General features: G+C 42.6%; 1 protein-coding gene across 1 annotated transcript in view; it reads right to left on the bottom strand.

Annotated features, from left to right (window-relative positions):
- CD109 (CD109 molecule) overlaps positions 1-13958 on the bottom strand; it is a 161596-nt gene that overhangs the window by 113009 nt on the left and 34629 nt on the right. The window contains exons 4-5 of the mRNA XM_055135354.1: positions 11468-11698; positions 7052-7177 (exon numbers count right to left, since the gene is read on the bottom strand). Coding sequence (XP_054991329.1) covers positions 7052-7177; positions 11468-11698 — 357 coding nt within the window. The remainder of the gene's footprint in view (positions 1-7051; positions 7178-11467; positions 11699-13958) is intronic.

The raw sequence follows: 13958 nt of genomic DNA, 5'->3' as shown, positions 1-13958 counted from the left end.
CTGTACTGCTGGACTTCCAAGAAACACTTGGGAGTCCCCCCAAAATGTTAGCCTGTTATCCATGCCTTCACTATCAACCAAAACTCTAAGAAGTTCTATATTTTATTTATTTATTCATTTATTTATTTATTTTGCGTTTTGGGTCACACTCAGTGATGCTCAGGGGTTACTCTTGGCTTTGAAATCAGGAATTACTCCTAGCGGTGCTCAGGGGACCATATGCTGGGGATCGAACCCATGTCAGCCACATGCAAGACAAAAATACCCTGCCCGTTTTACTATCACTCCAGTTTCAAGCTCTATATTTTAATAGCTTGTTCTTCAGTAGTTATTATATGAGCATTCCTCATTTTTTAGAGATAAAATGGGATTTCAAAACTAGCTGCGTGAAACCCTACATTAAACTGGGGTGCCTAAATTTTTTTTAATAAATAAATAAATCTCCTGGAAGTAAATATTTCCCCTCCATAATATTTAAACATAAAAGTAAAAGAAAAAAATATTCACTATTGTCAGACTACTAAATAATAAATATGCCCTCCATAGTCATTATTTATGACCAAAGAAAAAAGTAAGTTTAACAACAGAGTCGTGGAGTTCTTGAATATAGTTCATTAAGTCAAAGACTTGAGGCTAGAGCATTTCTTTGATTTTGCTGACCCCTGGTGGCTCTTGATCAACATTTTTTCTTTAGTCTATATACTATAACAGAACTTACTTTTCTTAGTTTTGTGCCTAATATTACATCATTTTGGGTGATTCCTTTAACAGTGTACACATAATAAAATATCTATGTTGTATACTTCAAATATCCTGAAGTTTTGTTTATCATTTATACCTCAATAACTCTTGGGAGTGGGGAACTACACTAGCATGAAGTACTTGACTAACGGGCCTTGATTTAGAAGGTTCAAAAGATCTTGATTTAGCCCAAGTCCCATCTTATCCACCCGCAGCCATCCTTCAGCACAGCTTCCAGTTTTCTCCCTCTCCCAGTTCAGTGCATCAGAATGGGACATCATTCTTGCCCATCCCCCCCAGCCCCGCCAGCTGTGCCCCAGGCATCCTCTTGGACCCTGAGCCACCCAGCCTCCTAGAGCGCCAGCCATCCCATCTGCCCCACCGCCATCCTCCAGCTCCGCTCCCAGTTTTCCCCCTCTCCCAGGTTTATGCCCTCCCAACCTGGCACTCCACCCACATCGAGGTAGGAGGCATGGCCTCTGCAGAAGTGGGCATGGCCTCTCTTGGGGCTGGTGGGGGCTCATGCGGCCGCAGTTATTTTCATTTTTTTCTGGCACTCTGGACTCACATCTTCATCTCCATCACCTAATACTCACGAAAATATCCTGGCCATATCAAACACATGATGAAAAGGGTCCATACACCTCAACAAGCATTACCTACAAATACTATCTCTCCAATAAAGAATTCAGAGATGAAATGTTGAAGATGTTCAATGAACTCAAAGAAACGTTTCAACAGACATCCAGTAAATTAAAGGAGGACATGAAAGAAACAATGGAACAGACAGCCAAGAAAATACAGGAAGAAATGAGAGCAGAAATAGAAAATCTACAGAAAGAAGTGTCACGTATAAAGGGTTCTGTAGATGAAATTAAAAACTCAGTGGGTGCCCTCAATAGTAGAATGGTCACAGCCAAAGACAGAATCAGTGAGCTTGAAGATGAGCTTCAGGAAGCTTACAGGCAACAACAAGCAATGGGAAAGGACCTCAAAATAGCTCTTAGGCAGATCAGAGACCTAGGGGGATGATTTCAAGAGGAACAACATTAGAATCATCGAAGTACCAGAAGGATAGGGAGACAACCCCAATGAAAAAGCCACAGTTAAAAATATCATTGCTGAAAAGTTCCCAGAGCTGGAGAATGTGGGTATGCAGATCCAAGGAGCCCGAAGTGTGCCAGCTAAAAGAGACCCTAGTAAAAAGAGCTCAAGACATATTGTAGTGAGAATGATAGATGCATAGATAGATAGAGACATAATACTGCAAGCAGCAAGGTCAAAGAAGGAAATCACATACAAAAGAGCACCCTTTAGATTTACAGCAGACCTATCAGAGAAAACCCTCCAAACCCAAAAACAATGGTGGGATATAGTGAAAAAACTCGATGAAATGAACACCTCACCAAGAATACTTTATCTAGCTAAAATCTCACTCAAACTCGAAGGAACAATACACTATTTCATAGATAAACAACAGCTCAGGAACTTCATAGACTCAAAACCAAACTTAAAAGAAGGCCTAAAAGGGCTACTGTAAGAGAAGAAAAAAGCCTACAAGCACAACAATCCCCTACAGAAAGATGGCACAAAATCCCATGACAATAATTTCCCTCAATGTCAATGGTCTAAATGCACCAATTAAGAGACACAGAGTGGCAAAATGGATTCAGAAACTAAGCCCAACATTTGGCTGTCTACAAGAAACTCATCTGAACAGTTAGAGCAAACACAGACTCAAAATCAAAGGATGGAAAACAATCCTGCAAGCTAACAATTCCCTCAAAAAAGCCAGGGTGGCCATACTAGTATCCGACAACATAGATTTCAGGTTTAAAAAGATTAGAAGGGACAGCAAAGGCCATTTTTTACTAATCAAGGGATATGTACCACAGGAACAAATCACACTCTTAAACATATATGCACCTAATGAGGGATGAGCAAAATACTTAAAACAACTGCTAACAGATTTTAACAAGAACATTGTTAGCAACACAATAGTAGTTGGAGACTTCAACACTGCCCTATCACCTCTAGATAGATCAAAAGATTAAAACTCAGCAAGGAAACACTGACTTTGAAGGAAGAGATAGAGAGAGAGGGCTAACAGATCTATACAGGGCTTTGCATCCCAAAAAGAAAGAATACACATTTTTTTCCAGTGCACACGGAACATTTTCCAAAATAGACCATGTGCTGGGTCACAGAACATACATCAATAAAATCAGGAAGATAGAAGTTGTATCAACTATCTTTTCAGACCACGATGCACTGAAGATAGAAGTTAATCACTCACAGACACGGAGAACCAAATCAAACACCTGGTAAATAAACAACTAAATGTTGAACAACAAGTGGGTCAGGAAGGAAATCAAAGAAGAAATCAAAAGATACATGGAAGCAAATGAGAATGAAGAAACGAGTTACCAAAGCCGATGGGACTCAGCTAAAGCCATGTTAAGGGAAAAATTTACAGCTTTGCAAGCATTCCTCAGGAAGGAAGAAAGGGCCCACATAGATAACTTGACTTCACAGTTCAAGCTATTAGAAAAGGACCAACAAAAGGAGCCCAAACCAGGCAGAAGAAAAGAAATAACAAAAGTCAGAGCAGAAATTAATGACATGGAAACCCAAAAGGGTTGAATATCCTGACACACGGTATCAAATATATGATCATCAAATCTTTGATAAGGGAGCAAGAAATGTGAAGTGGAGCAAGGAAAGTCTCTTTAACAAATGGTGCTGGCAAAACTGAACTGCTACATGCAAAAAAATGGGCTCAGACCTCTACCTAATACCATGCACAAAAGTCAGATCAAAATGGATTAAAGACCTCAACATCAGACCAGAATCCATCAAGTACATTGAAGACAAGGTTGGCAAAACCCTCCACGACATTGAAGCTAAAGATATCTTTAAAGGTGACACACCATTGGCCAAGCAAATGGAAGCAGAGATAAATAAATGGGACTACCTTAAACTGAGAAGCTTCTGCACCTCAAAAGATACAGTGACCAGAATACAAAGACAGTCTACAGAATGGGAAAGAAGATTCACCCAATACCCATCTGATAAGGGGTTGATATCAAGGATTTACAAGGCACTGGTTGAACTCCACAAAAAGAAAATTTCCAGCCCCATCAGAAAATGGGGCGATGAGGGGCTGGAGTGATAGCACAGCGGGTAGGGCATTTGCCTTGCATGCGGCTGACCCAGGTTCGATTCTCAGAATCCCATATGGCCCCCCAGCACCGCCAGGAGTAATTCCTGAGTGCAGAGCCAGCAGTAACCCCTGTGCATCACTGGGTGTGACCCAAAAAGCAAGAAAAAAAAAATAATTTGTTAAGCACCACCAGGGGAGAGTGAAAGAATTAGGAGAAGAAGAGCATTATGGGAATATCTACAGGGATTAGGTCACTTTAGAAGATGTCTGAAGCATCAAGCATCAAGAATTAACAGTAGGCAAATATCCGAACCAAGAGAGACAGTACAGAAGTTTTAGCTGACCCTGACTCAGCCTCTGCTACCACATATGGTCCCCTGAGCACTACCAGGGGTCACTCCTGAGCACAGAACTAGCTAGGAACACAACCACAAACTTTCTGGGTGTGACCAACCTCTTGCATCCCCTACCTCAGAAATAAATGTAATAAATTTTTGTAAACCCCCTCCAGGAAGAAGGAACATTGGAGCATCCAGGCTACGTCAGACTGGCGAATTGAAGAAACTTAAAGGGGGCACCTATAGGGCTGAAGAGGTGAGAAGGACCAAAGCTAGTTCATGTTTCAAATTTTTTAAGCACCTGACTTTTCTTAGAGCTGTCTCTCTGTTGTTTATTTCTTTGGCGAGCATGATTACAGATAAAATTCACAAACCCCCACAGGAGAAATCCTCTATGTCCTCCCACCTTCCCATCTGCCTCCATGAGTCCCTCATTCTCTCTTCTCTCTCGTTTGATCTGTTTATTCCTCAATGACCAAAGCAAGGTGTGTATTTTGAATTGTTGGGCTGCATCTGTACTTCTCTGTTGCTACTCCTGCCTCTGTGCTCAGGGAATCACATACAGTGATGGGATCAAAATCCAGATGTGTTATCCACATTCTAGGAAAGCATCTTAACCTCTGTAATAGTACAGGGGTCCCCACAAAGAACTTTTGTCCAAAATATCAGCAGTGAGAACCCCTGTTTTAATTAAGTTGTTTTTAAAACTCTTATTTGTGAATTTACTTACATTTTATGCATTCCAAAGAAACCCGAGAAAATATTCACTAAATCTTTAGTATAACACAAAACAGAAGAGAAACAGAGGAGAAACTAAGGCAGAGAGATGAAGGGCCTTGTAATGTCTCTATCCTCTAAGAGCTCAAAACTTTGAGTTGACAGCAAATAAATGAAGTGAAGAGATGGGGAGCAAAAAGTGATTAGGAATCAACAGATTAATGTGGCTATTTTAAGATGCTAGGCTGGAGCGATAGCACGGCAGGTAGGGCATATTCGACATGCCAAAAACAGTAACAACAAGTCTCACAATGGAGACGTTACTGGAGCCCACTTGAGCAAATCGATGAGCAATAGATGACAGTGATACAGTGACAGTGATTTTAAGATGCTGGTCTTGGAACTGGAGAAATAGCATAGCAGGTAGAATATTTGCCTTGGACAAGACCAATCTAGGTTCAATCCTCAGCATCCCATGTGGTTCCCTGAACCCAGGAGTGATTCCTGAGTGTAGAGCCAGGAGTCAGCCCTGAGCACAGTTAACTGTGACCTCACATGCCCCCAAAAAGACACTGGTCTTTTTAAAACAAAAATAAAGTGGGGGGGGGGGGCTGGAGTGCAATCCCAGCGGGTAGGGCGTTTGCCTGGCACGCAGCTGGCCCAAGTTTGATTCCCAGCATCCCATATGGTCCCCTGAGCACCACCAGGGGTAATTCCTGAACGCAGAGCCAGGAATGACCCCAGTGCATCGCCGGGTGTGACCCAAAAGGCAAAAAAATTAAAAATTAAAATAAAGTCGGGGAGGCGCATGTCCTTCTCTCCCGGAGGGAGCATAACAAGACATTCGCCATAACCATGCCGCCAGACCCGCACCAGGCTATTTCATTGGGGTGCCCTGGAGGAGGGCAGGTAAGACCCCTCCCTGCTCCAAGGAACCCAGCCCTGGCAGGCAAAAATCTCCAGAACTCAACTGCTGCCCTGCTCACGGCCAGTCTCCACATGCTCGGGCCAAGCCTCACCCATGAGTGAACCTATTCCTGGACACTTCATACCACATACCCTACCCATACTCCAGGAGTTACTGTCACTGTCATCCCGTTGCTCATCGATTTGCTCAAGCGGGCACCAGTAACGTCTCCATTGTGAGATTTGTTGTTACTGTTTTTGGCATGTCAAATATGCCACAGGTTAGCTTGCCAGGCTCTGCCGTGTGGGCAGGATACTCTCGGTAGCTTGCCGGGCTCTTGGAGAGGGGCAGAAGAATCGAACACGGGTTGGCCTCATGCAAGGCAAGCGCCCTACCAGCTGTGCTATCACTCCACATTTGATGACCTTCAAAGTAGGAAGCAACCAATCTTAGAGGGAAATATTTTTTTTACAGATATATATATATATATATATATATATAAAAGCACACAAGGCTCAACCTTTAACAACATGTTAGTGATCTCTTATAGAAGGGCTTAATGGCCCCTGGATAAAATACAACAATCTTCACACTTTTTTCCTCTAAGCAAACTTTTTCATTGCATTTTCAGCAGTTTTTCATAACAAACAATACAAAATATATTATTTCAGTTCTGCTTTGGGGCAGAGGTTGAGGTTCGGAATGTAAACATCTGAAATATGTGGTGGGAAGGTGTAATGGTGGTGGGTTTGGTGTTTGAATATTGAAGTAATCAAATATTGTGAACTACTTTATAAAATAAAAAAAAATTAAGTAAAGTAGGATAATTCACTTTTTTATCAATAACTACAGTAGCTATTCTGATACATAAAATTTGCCATGTAGCTATATATTCCTTATTTAACTTTAAAATATTTACTACATACAATAAATAAAAATCATTTTAATAATTTTTATACTAAAAGCCTAAAAGTTTTAACTTTTAGCATTATATCACAGAAAGACAAAAAAAATTAAATTCTAATGTTACAGAGGTTAGTCCATTAATAAGCAAGGTCAATTAAAAGTAAACCACAAAGGTGTTAAGAGAAGTTTTTCTGTTTACTGAATAAACTTTGGAGATATTGTCCCACATGACTTATTTAAATCAGTGTAATATTCTCAATCATATGTATTTATACTTACGTTCACTTGAACTTGAATGGACCAGTCACCAAGTATCGGATGGGAAGATAGCTGAAGTGTTTTGGAAACAACTCCAAGATCACTTCGTACTGACAACCATTGCTGAATCAAATTTGACTTTGGATCCTACAATGAAAACGATGCACATTAACTAAATAGAAGTCACCCATTTGTATATGTATCCTATTTGCCCTATATACAAGCACATCAAAAATATGACACAGGGGCTGGAGTGATAGCACAGCGGGTAGGGCATTTGCCTTGCACACGGCCAATCCGGATTCGAATCCCAGCATCCCATATGGTCCCCTCAGCACCGCCAGGGGTGATTCCTGAGTACATGAGCCAGGAGTGACCCCTGTGCATCGCCGGGTGTGACTCAAAAAGAAAAAAAAAATATGACACAAAGATGGTTTTGGGAAAACATCAACTTTGTACTTCAAAAGAAGTCAAATATTCTCTTGAGAGCACTTTCATTCTGCTTCACCATTTTAAATTCTGGCACCATATTTTCCTTCTACATAAAGATGCTAAAACATGAGCATCACCAAAACTATGTGTGTCTTTCGCGGTGATATTATTTCTGTCAGTAAAATCCCACTGTAAAGAAAACAGTTTCTAAGCATCAAGGGCACACTAGTTGTCAAGAACCTTACTTACCATTACAACTTATACATGCTATCATTACTATTTCTCCTTCAGTGTAGAATTGCCTCACATTTTACTGAGAAATAGAATTCCTAGAAAAGCACTTCACACTAAGCTATTGGCATGGCCCAATATGACACAGCACTAACACATGAGAGAACTGAGGATTCCAACTCATGTCTTTTAATTCCACAATGGTGTAGTGAGAGATGTGTAGCCAAGCAGGTACCTAAAAAAACACACCTATCTTCCTATAGGCGCCCAGAAAATAATCCCTTATCCAACATCATATTCACTATCTATCTACTTGGTTCTGTCTCTTTAATCTCTTGTCTCCTTTCTATCCTTAAATCCAGTCACCACGTGCTATTGTATAACAATTGCAATGCTCTCCTCCCTCCAGGATTAACCCTCCAATATCTCTTCTCATGGCCAACAATATTATCCATCTAAAACACAAACTTAAGACAAAGGCTACATACATGCTTAACACAGTTCTTGGAAAGTAACAAACAGTGAATATACATAAGCTGAAATCACTTTTAGTAGATCACAACGCAACAATAGTTTTTGCTAGCCTACAGAATAAATTTTACATTGCTGTGCATAGTTTGCAAGACTTAATAACCTGACCCTATCTACACTTTGTGATTATCTTCTTCCAAACCTAAGGATATATTTGCAATTGACATCGAAAGCCTATATATCCAGAATGCCATCCTTCTATGTCTGACTAGTAAAATATTCTCCAGTTTCTTGTTTTTCTATTTCTTCACTCAACAAGCAGAAATGGTCACATTTAGGTCATGGAGTTTATCTCTGAGAGGTTTGGCTGAGTTTTGTTTGTTACCAAGTAACCTGTGAACTCCTGAGAGCAGAGAGCAAGGACTTCCCTTACTGATTCTCCATGCTTGGACTAGAGGCTGCAGGTTGACCCAGCAACCACAATCAGAAGAAACCTCTTTCCTCAAGCGGGAGACAATGTAAACACCTGGCAAAAGTACAATGCCAAAAACTGAGTAGGGAATGATCTCATGACCCAGAAAGTAATTGAGAAAACCAAAGACCAAAGCAAAACATGAAGAAACTGGTCAATTGTCCTTGGTAATCTCCTGGGACAGGCATTATAAGTGGCAGTTGGTGCTCATAGGCCTAACAGAGTATGGTGCTTTCAAAGTCCAAAGAGCCAGGCCAGAACAATAGTACAGCAGGTAGGGCATTTGCCTTGCATGCCACCGACCCAGGTTAGTTCCCCAGCATCCCATATGGTCCCCTGAGCACCACAAGGAGTAATTTCTGAATGCAGTGGCAGAAGTAACCCCTGAGCATCGCCGGGTGTGACCCAAAGAGAAAAAAAAAAAACCACGGAGCTTAAAGCTTCCAAAATGAAAGAGGAAATGATGATCACTATCAAATACATGTTGTCTATTGACTATGAAAATGCAAATAAAAACAACCAAATGTTTTTTTTTTTCAGTTATATTATCAAAAATTAAAGATAACTATTGAGAGGTGGGTAAGGTGCTTTCCTTGCTCAAAACCAACCTAGATTCACTGACAGGATTGATCCAGAGTGCAGCACCAGTAGTTAGCCCAGACCACCAACAGGTGTGGCCCCACCCCCCGAAAAAGAACTAAAGAAATAAAAATGTCAATTGGTTCCATAAATAAAGGAAGTCTGCATGAAGTCTTTAATACCTTTGTCGCTGGATGAGCAGGAGGGAATGAGACCACGTGACTTGCACCACTGCTGCAGACCAGAGCAATGGGGCACAATGACAGGCTACACCTCGAAGCCAACACTATGTGCTTCCCTACAAGGGCATTCAAGTGTACCAGACACAATCACTTTTGCAAAAAGTCCGGGGAGAAGTCAGCCATGCCAGTTTCCGCCCAATGCTGGAGGCACTTACTTACACCCACCGTGTTGGGTCAGACTAACCAGAGGAACCAGAAACCACTCGTTCACAAGGAGGGTAAGTTTTTCTTTTTTTATGGTTGGAAGGCCAGTCAAGCACCTTTCCTCCTCGATAAGGCCAGTTACCGGGAGAGGAAAGAAATGAACACTACAAAATGATCCACCAAAATAAAATAAACCACTGAATATGTTATAATGTTCAAGATATTTTAGCCACAGTCCTCAGCAATTGTCGGCTGGGCAAGAGGGCTTGGAAAGTGCGCCTGAACACTTTCAGGTGCAATTCTGTATATTCGCCTGCAGGTGGTGCTGCGCCCAGCACTACAACTTTGTCCAAGCCTGAGGTTCTTATGAACATCAATTCTTTCTTTTTTCTGGGAATTTTTGCCAAGAAACCTATACTACTGTGAAAGACACAGAAAAAAAAAAAAGGATCACAGTCCGGTGACCTCTGACATCACTGAGTGAGTGCTTTCAGATGAGAAGTACAGCAGGGTTTCCATTCACATCACAGCTCAGCCCAGCCACTGAGAGAGGAAGCCCCCAGACACGGACACCCTCCTACAGCGCTATCCAGAGGCAGACACTGGGTTGTGGCCACCCCTCACTCACCGCGGCAGCCTCTGGAGGCTGCAGGAAACTTCATGTAAATTTTTCTCCTGCCCAAAAGGAGCCTGAATTGGCAAGGAGAGCAGTCTCCCTGAGGACCAGAGGCAGCAAGGGAAAAGTGTACGGTACCTCAAAAAAAAGCCAAATGTGTCTGGTTAAGTCCATAATTGGGGAGGTCAAAAAAAAACTACAAATCTGGGGGCTGGAGCGATAGCACAGCGGGTAGGGCGTTTGCCTTGCACGCAGCCGACCCGGGTTCGATTCCCAGCATCCCATATGGTCCCCTGAGCAGCGCCAGAAGTAATTCCTGAGTGCAGAGCCAGGAGTAACCCCTGTGCATTGCCGGGTGTGACCTAAAAAGCAAAAAAAAAAAAAAAAACCTACAAATCTGTGATAGACGAGCTTTTCCTCCCCTATGGAATTATCTCTGAAGAAAAGGAAGGGATAGATTAGTAGGTTTCACTCCATGGAATGTCCTGATCCCAGGCCAAGCTGTCTTTAGGGGGGCAACTTGGAGGGTGGGCGGGCTGAGTCTTCCTCCTTGCCCCAGCAGAACCCCAGCAGCAGAAAACATCCAGAACCCAGCCACAGCTATGTTCAAGGCCACTCTCCACGGGCTCAGATGAGTCTCACCTATGAGGAAACCTACAGAGAAACCCAGGCACGTGGGACCCGTAGCTGAGATCTCCAAGCTTCCTCAGAGTGGGACTGGGCCTCCTTCCCCCAGCTCCCCAGTTTTCCAGTAGCTTGGCAGTCACACCCACAAACTGCCTCCCCAGTGCCATATAATCTCATCAATGGCCAATATCTCAAGATTATGAAATAAAGCTCCTAGAAGAGAGCAACACAGGACATCCTGGAGCACGTGGCCACCCACCTCTTATACTCTAGTCCACTGATGTATCAAAAGTAGCGCGCATTTGCTCGGGTTTAACATACACGCTTGTAATCTCTTATACAAGGTCTTAAATGGCTCTAAGATGAAATATAACAATCTTCACACACTTTCCTCTTATGGTGGTGGGAAGGAGCACGGTGGTAGGATTGGCATATGAATATTGGTGTATGAATATTATCTGTAAAGAACTATTGTGAACAACTTTATAAAATTAAAAATTAAAAAAATATCTTGTTTATGGTGAAATCTAAGATATTCAAGTATCAATAACATGAGCAGAACTTCCCTGAGAGCTTCAATAAGATACCATGAACTTCTTGCTTCACATCTGCATGGCACTTACCTTAATCAGAATGTTTAGAGGAGTTTTGTAAGGCTTAAAATCTGGGAAAAGGGTGAGAACACGAAACTTGACTTCTTGCTTTGGCTTATACAGGGGCTTGTCTGTTTGAATGAAGACAGATATTCTCTTGGTCTCGAATGTTAAGCGAGTGAAATTGGAGAACAAAATCTCATCTTGGTCATATCCAGTGACATGAAGCTCATAAATCTCATCTTTACTATTTAGAGGTATCTGGGGGTAAAAGAAGAGAAAAAGAAAAGAAAGCAAAGATCAAACACATCAAGGTCACATTATTTTACCTCAAAAAAAAAAACCTAAAAAAAAAAAAAAAAAACCTAATTATAGGTTAGTATGGAAAGTTTAAATAAATAGTAGAATCAACAGTAATTGCAATGCTCAAAAAAATGTGCACCTCCTAGGCAGCAAGGTTAAACAATTTGTTTTCCCTCATTCATATCCTGTTGTTTGCTCTCCAATTACAGTGCAGTTCCTGGAATGCAGACCCACATCCCCCAGCGCTCTCAGATCAGTGACCTGGTCACTGCCAGCTCCCAGTCAAAATCCTTTCTCACTCTTGTTCTGGCGGTCTGAATGTCTGATATTCTTCCACGTGCTTGTCCATTCCCCACCAGGAATGCAATGGCCAGTGGGTGACCGGCATGTGCACACACTCATTTCCTCATTCATTACTCTCCAGCTCTGTTGTGTGCAGTATCTCGCCCTGCCTTTTGCTCGTCGCCTGTCCCAGTCCTGGGAAGAACAATGGCTCTACTTCTGTTGTGATGGGTAAGGGTTAAACTGCAGTTTTGCTCTCCTTCCCATGTACTCCTTTGAAGTAAGAAATGCTTTATCTTGACGTATTGTTAGAGTGATGGGAGAGTTAGAAACACAAGTAGCTAAGCACAGGTAACCAGGGAGGCAGCCAGAGGGGGGAGCTCTGACCTGTGCTGAGAGCTGGGCAGAGATAAATCGGTCATAAATCTTAAAGCTGACCAGAACAGAACAGAAAGACCCAAACCTACCGGTACCTCGGCAGGAAACAATTAGAGGCCAATAAAACAACTAGCATATTAATAAATGTCTCTATGGGAGCTATAACAGAATGAACCCACTATAAGTATTCTCAGTAAGATGGGCCACACCCCAAGTACAATGTTGTTCCCCTCCTGCCTCAATGTACCTCAGTGTATTGTGGCAAAGTAACTAATTAAAAAACTCCCTTCCTGGGGCCGAAGTGATGGCACAGCGGGTAGGGCGTTTGCCTTGCATGCAGCCGACCTGGGTTCAATCTCCAGCATCCCATATAATCCTCCAAGCACTGCCAGGAGTAATTCCTGAGTACAGAGCCAGGAGCAACCCCTAAGCATTGCTGGGTGTGACCCAAAAAAGCATAAAAATAAAGACTTGTTCCAGAAAGAAAGAAAGAAGGAAAGAAAGAAGGAAGGAAGGAAAGAAAGAAAGAAAGAAAGAAAGAAAGAAAGAAAGAAAGAAAGAAAGAAAGAAAGAAAGAAAGAAAGAAAGAAAGAAAGAAAGAAAGAGAGAGAGAGAGAGGGAGGGAGGGAGGGAGGGAGGGAGAGAGGGAGGGAGGGAGGGAGGGAGGGAGGGAGGGAGGGAGGGAGGGAGGGAGGGAGGAAGGAAGGAAGGAAGGAAGAAAGGAAGAAAGAAAGATCGCCCTTCCTGTGCACTTCTTCACTTTGTTTCACCATTGCTATGACTGTCAGCAGTCATAACAAAACTCCTATAAAGGAGGCTCTGTACCCCCTAAATGGGGCCACAATTTCAGGCAATTGCCTACTTTCGATCCATCACTGTATTACTGTCATCCCATTGTTCATCGATTTGCTCGAGTGGGCACCAGTAACATCTCCATTGTAAGACTTGTTGTTACTGTTTTTGGCATAACAAATACACCAAGGGTAGCTTGCCAGGCTCTGCCCTGTAGGCAAGACATTCTCAGTAGCTTGCCAGGCTCTCCGAGAGGGGCGGAGGAATGGAACCTGGGTCAGCCACATGCAAGGCAAACGCTCTACCTGCTGTGTGATCCATCTTGATGATAAATAATTAACTCTCCTTACTTTCTCACCTAGAACAAAAGCACAGCGGGTAGAGGGTTTGCCTTGCACATGGCAGACCCGGGTTCCATTCCTCAGTTCCTCTCAGAGAGCCTGGCAAGCTACCGAGAGTATCTTGCCCACTCGGCAGAGCCTGGCAAGCTACCCATGGTGTATCCGATATGCCAAAAACAGTAACAACAAGTCTCACAATGGAGATGTTACTGGTGCCTGCTCCAGCAAATCGATGAGCAATGACATGACAGTGCTACAGTGCTACAGACAGTGCTACTTTCTCACCTAAAGATGTGTACAGTGGTGTGACTGATTAAGCAAATTCCCTCACAACCCTGTTAGTCACTGATATCCCGCCTTTCATGCCTTAACCCAGCAAAGGCGCACTCAGCACTTTCCACGCACTGTGGCTTTCCACCCACAAC

Source organism: Sorex araneus, chromosome 4, assembly GCF_027595985.1.
Source record: "Sorex araneus isolate mSorAra2 chromosome 4, mSorAra2.pri, whole genome shotgun sequence".
In the NCBI taxonomy this organism is placed as follows: Eukaryota; Metazoa; Chordata; class Mammalia; order Eulipotyphla; family Soricidae; genus Sorex; species Sorex araneus.
This window is presented reverse-complemented; position numbering and strand designations above follow the sequence as displayed.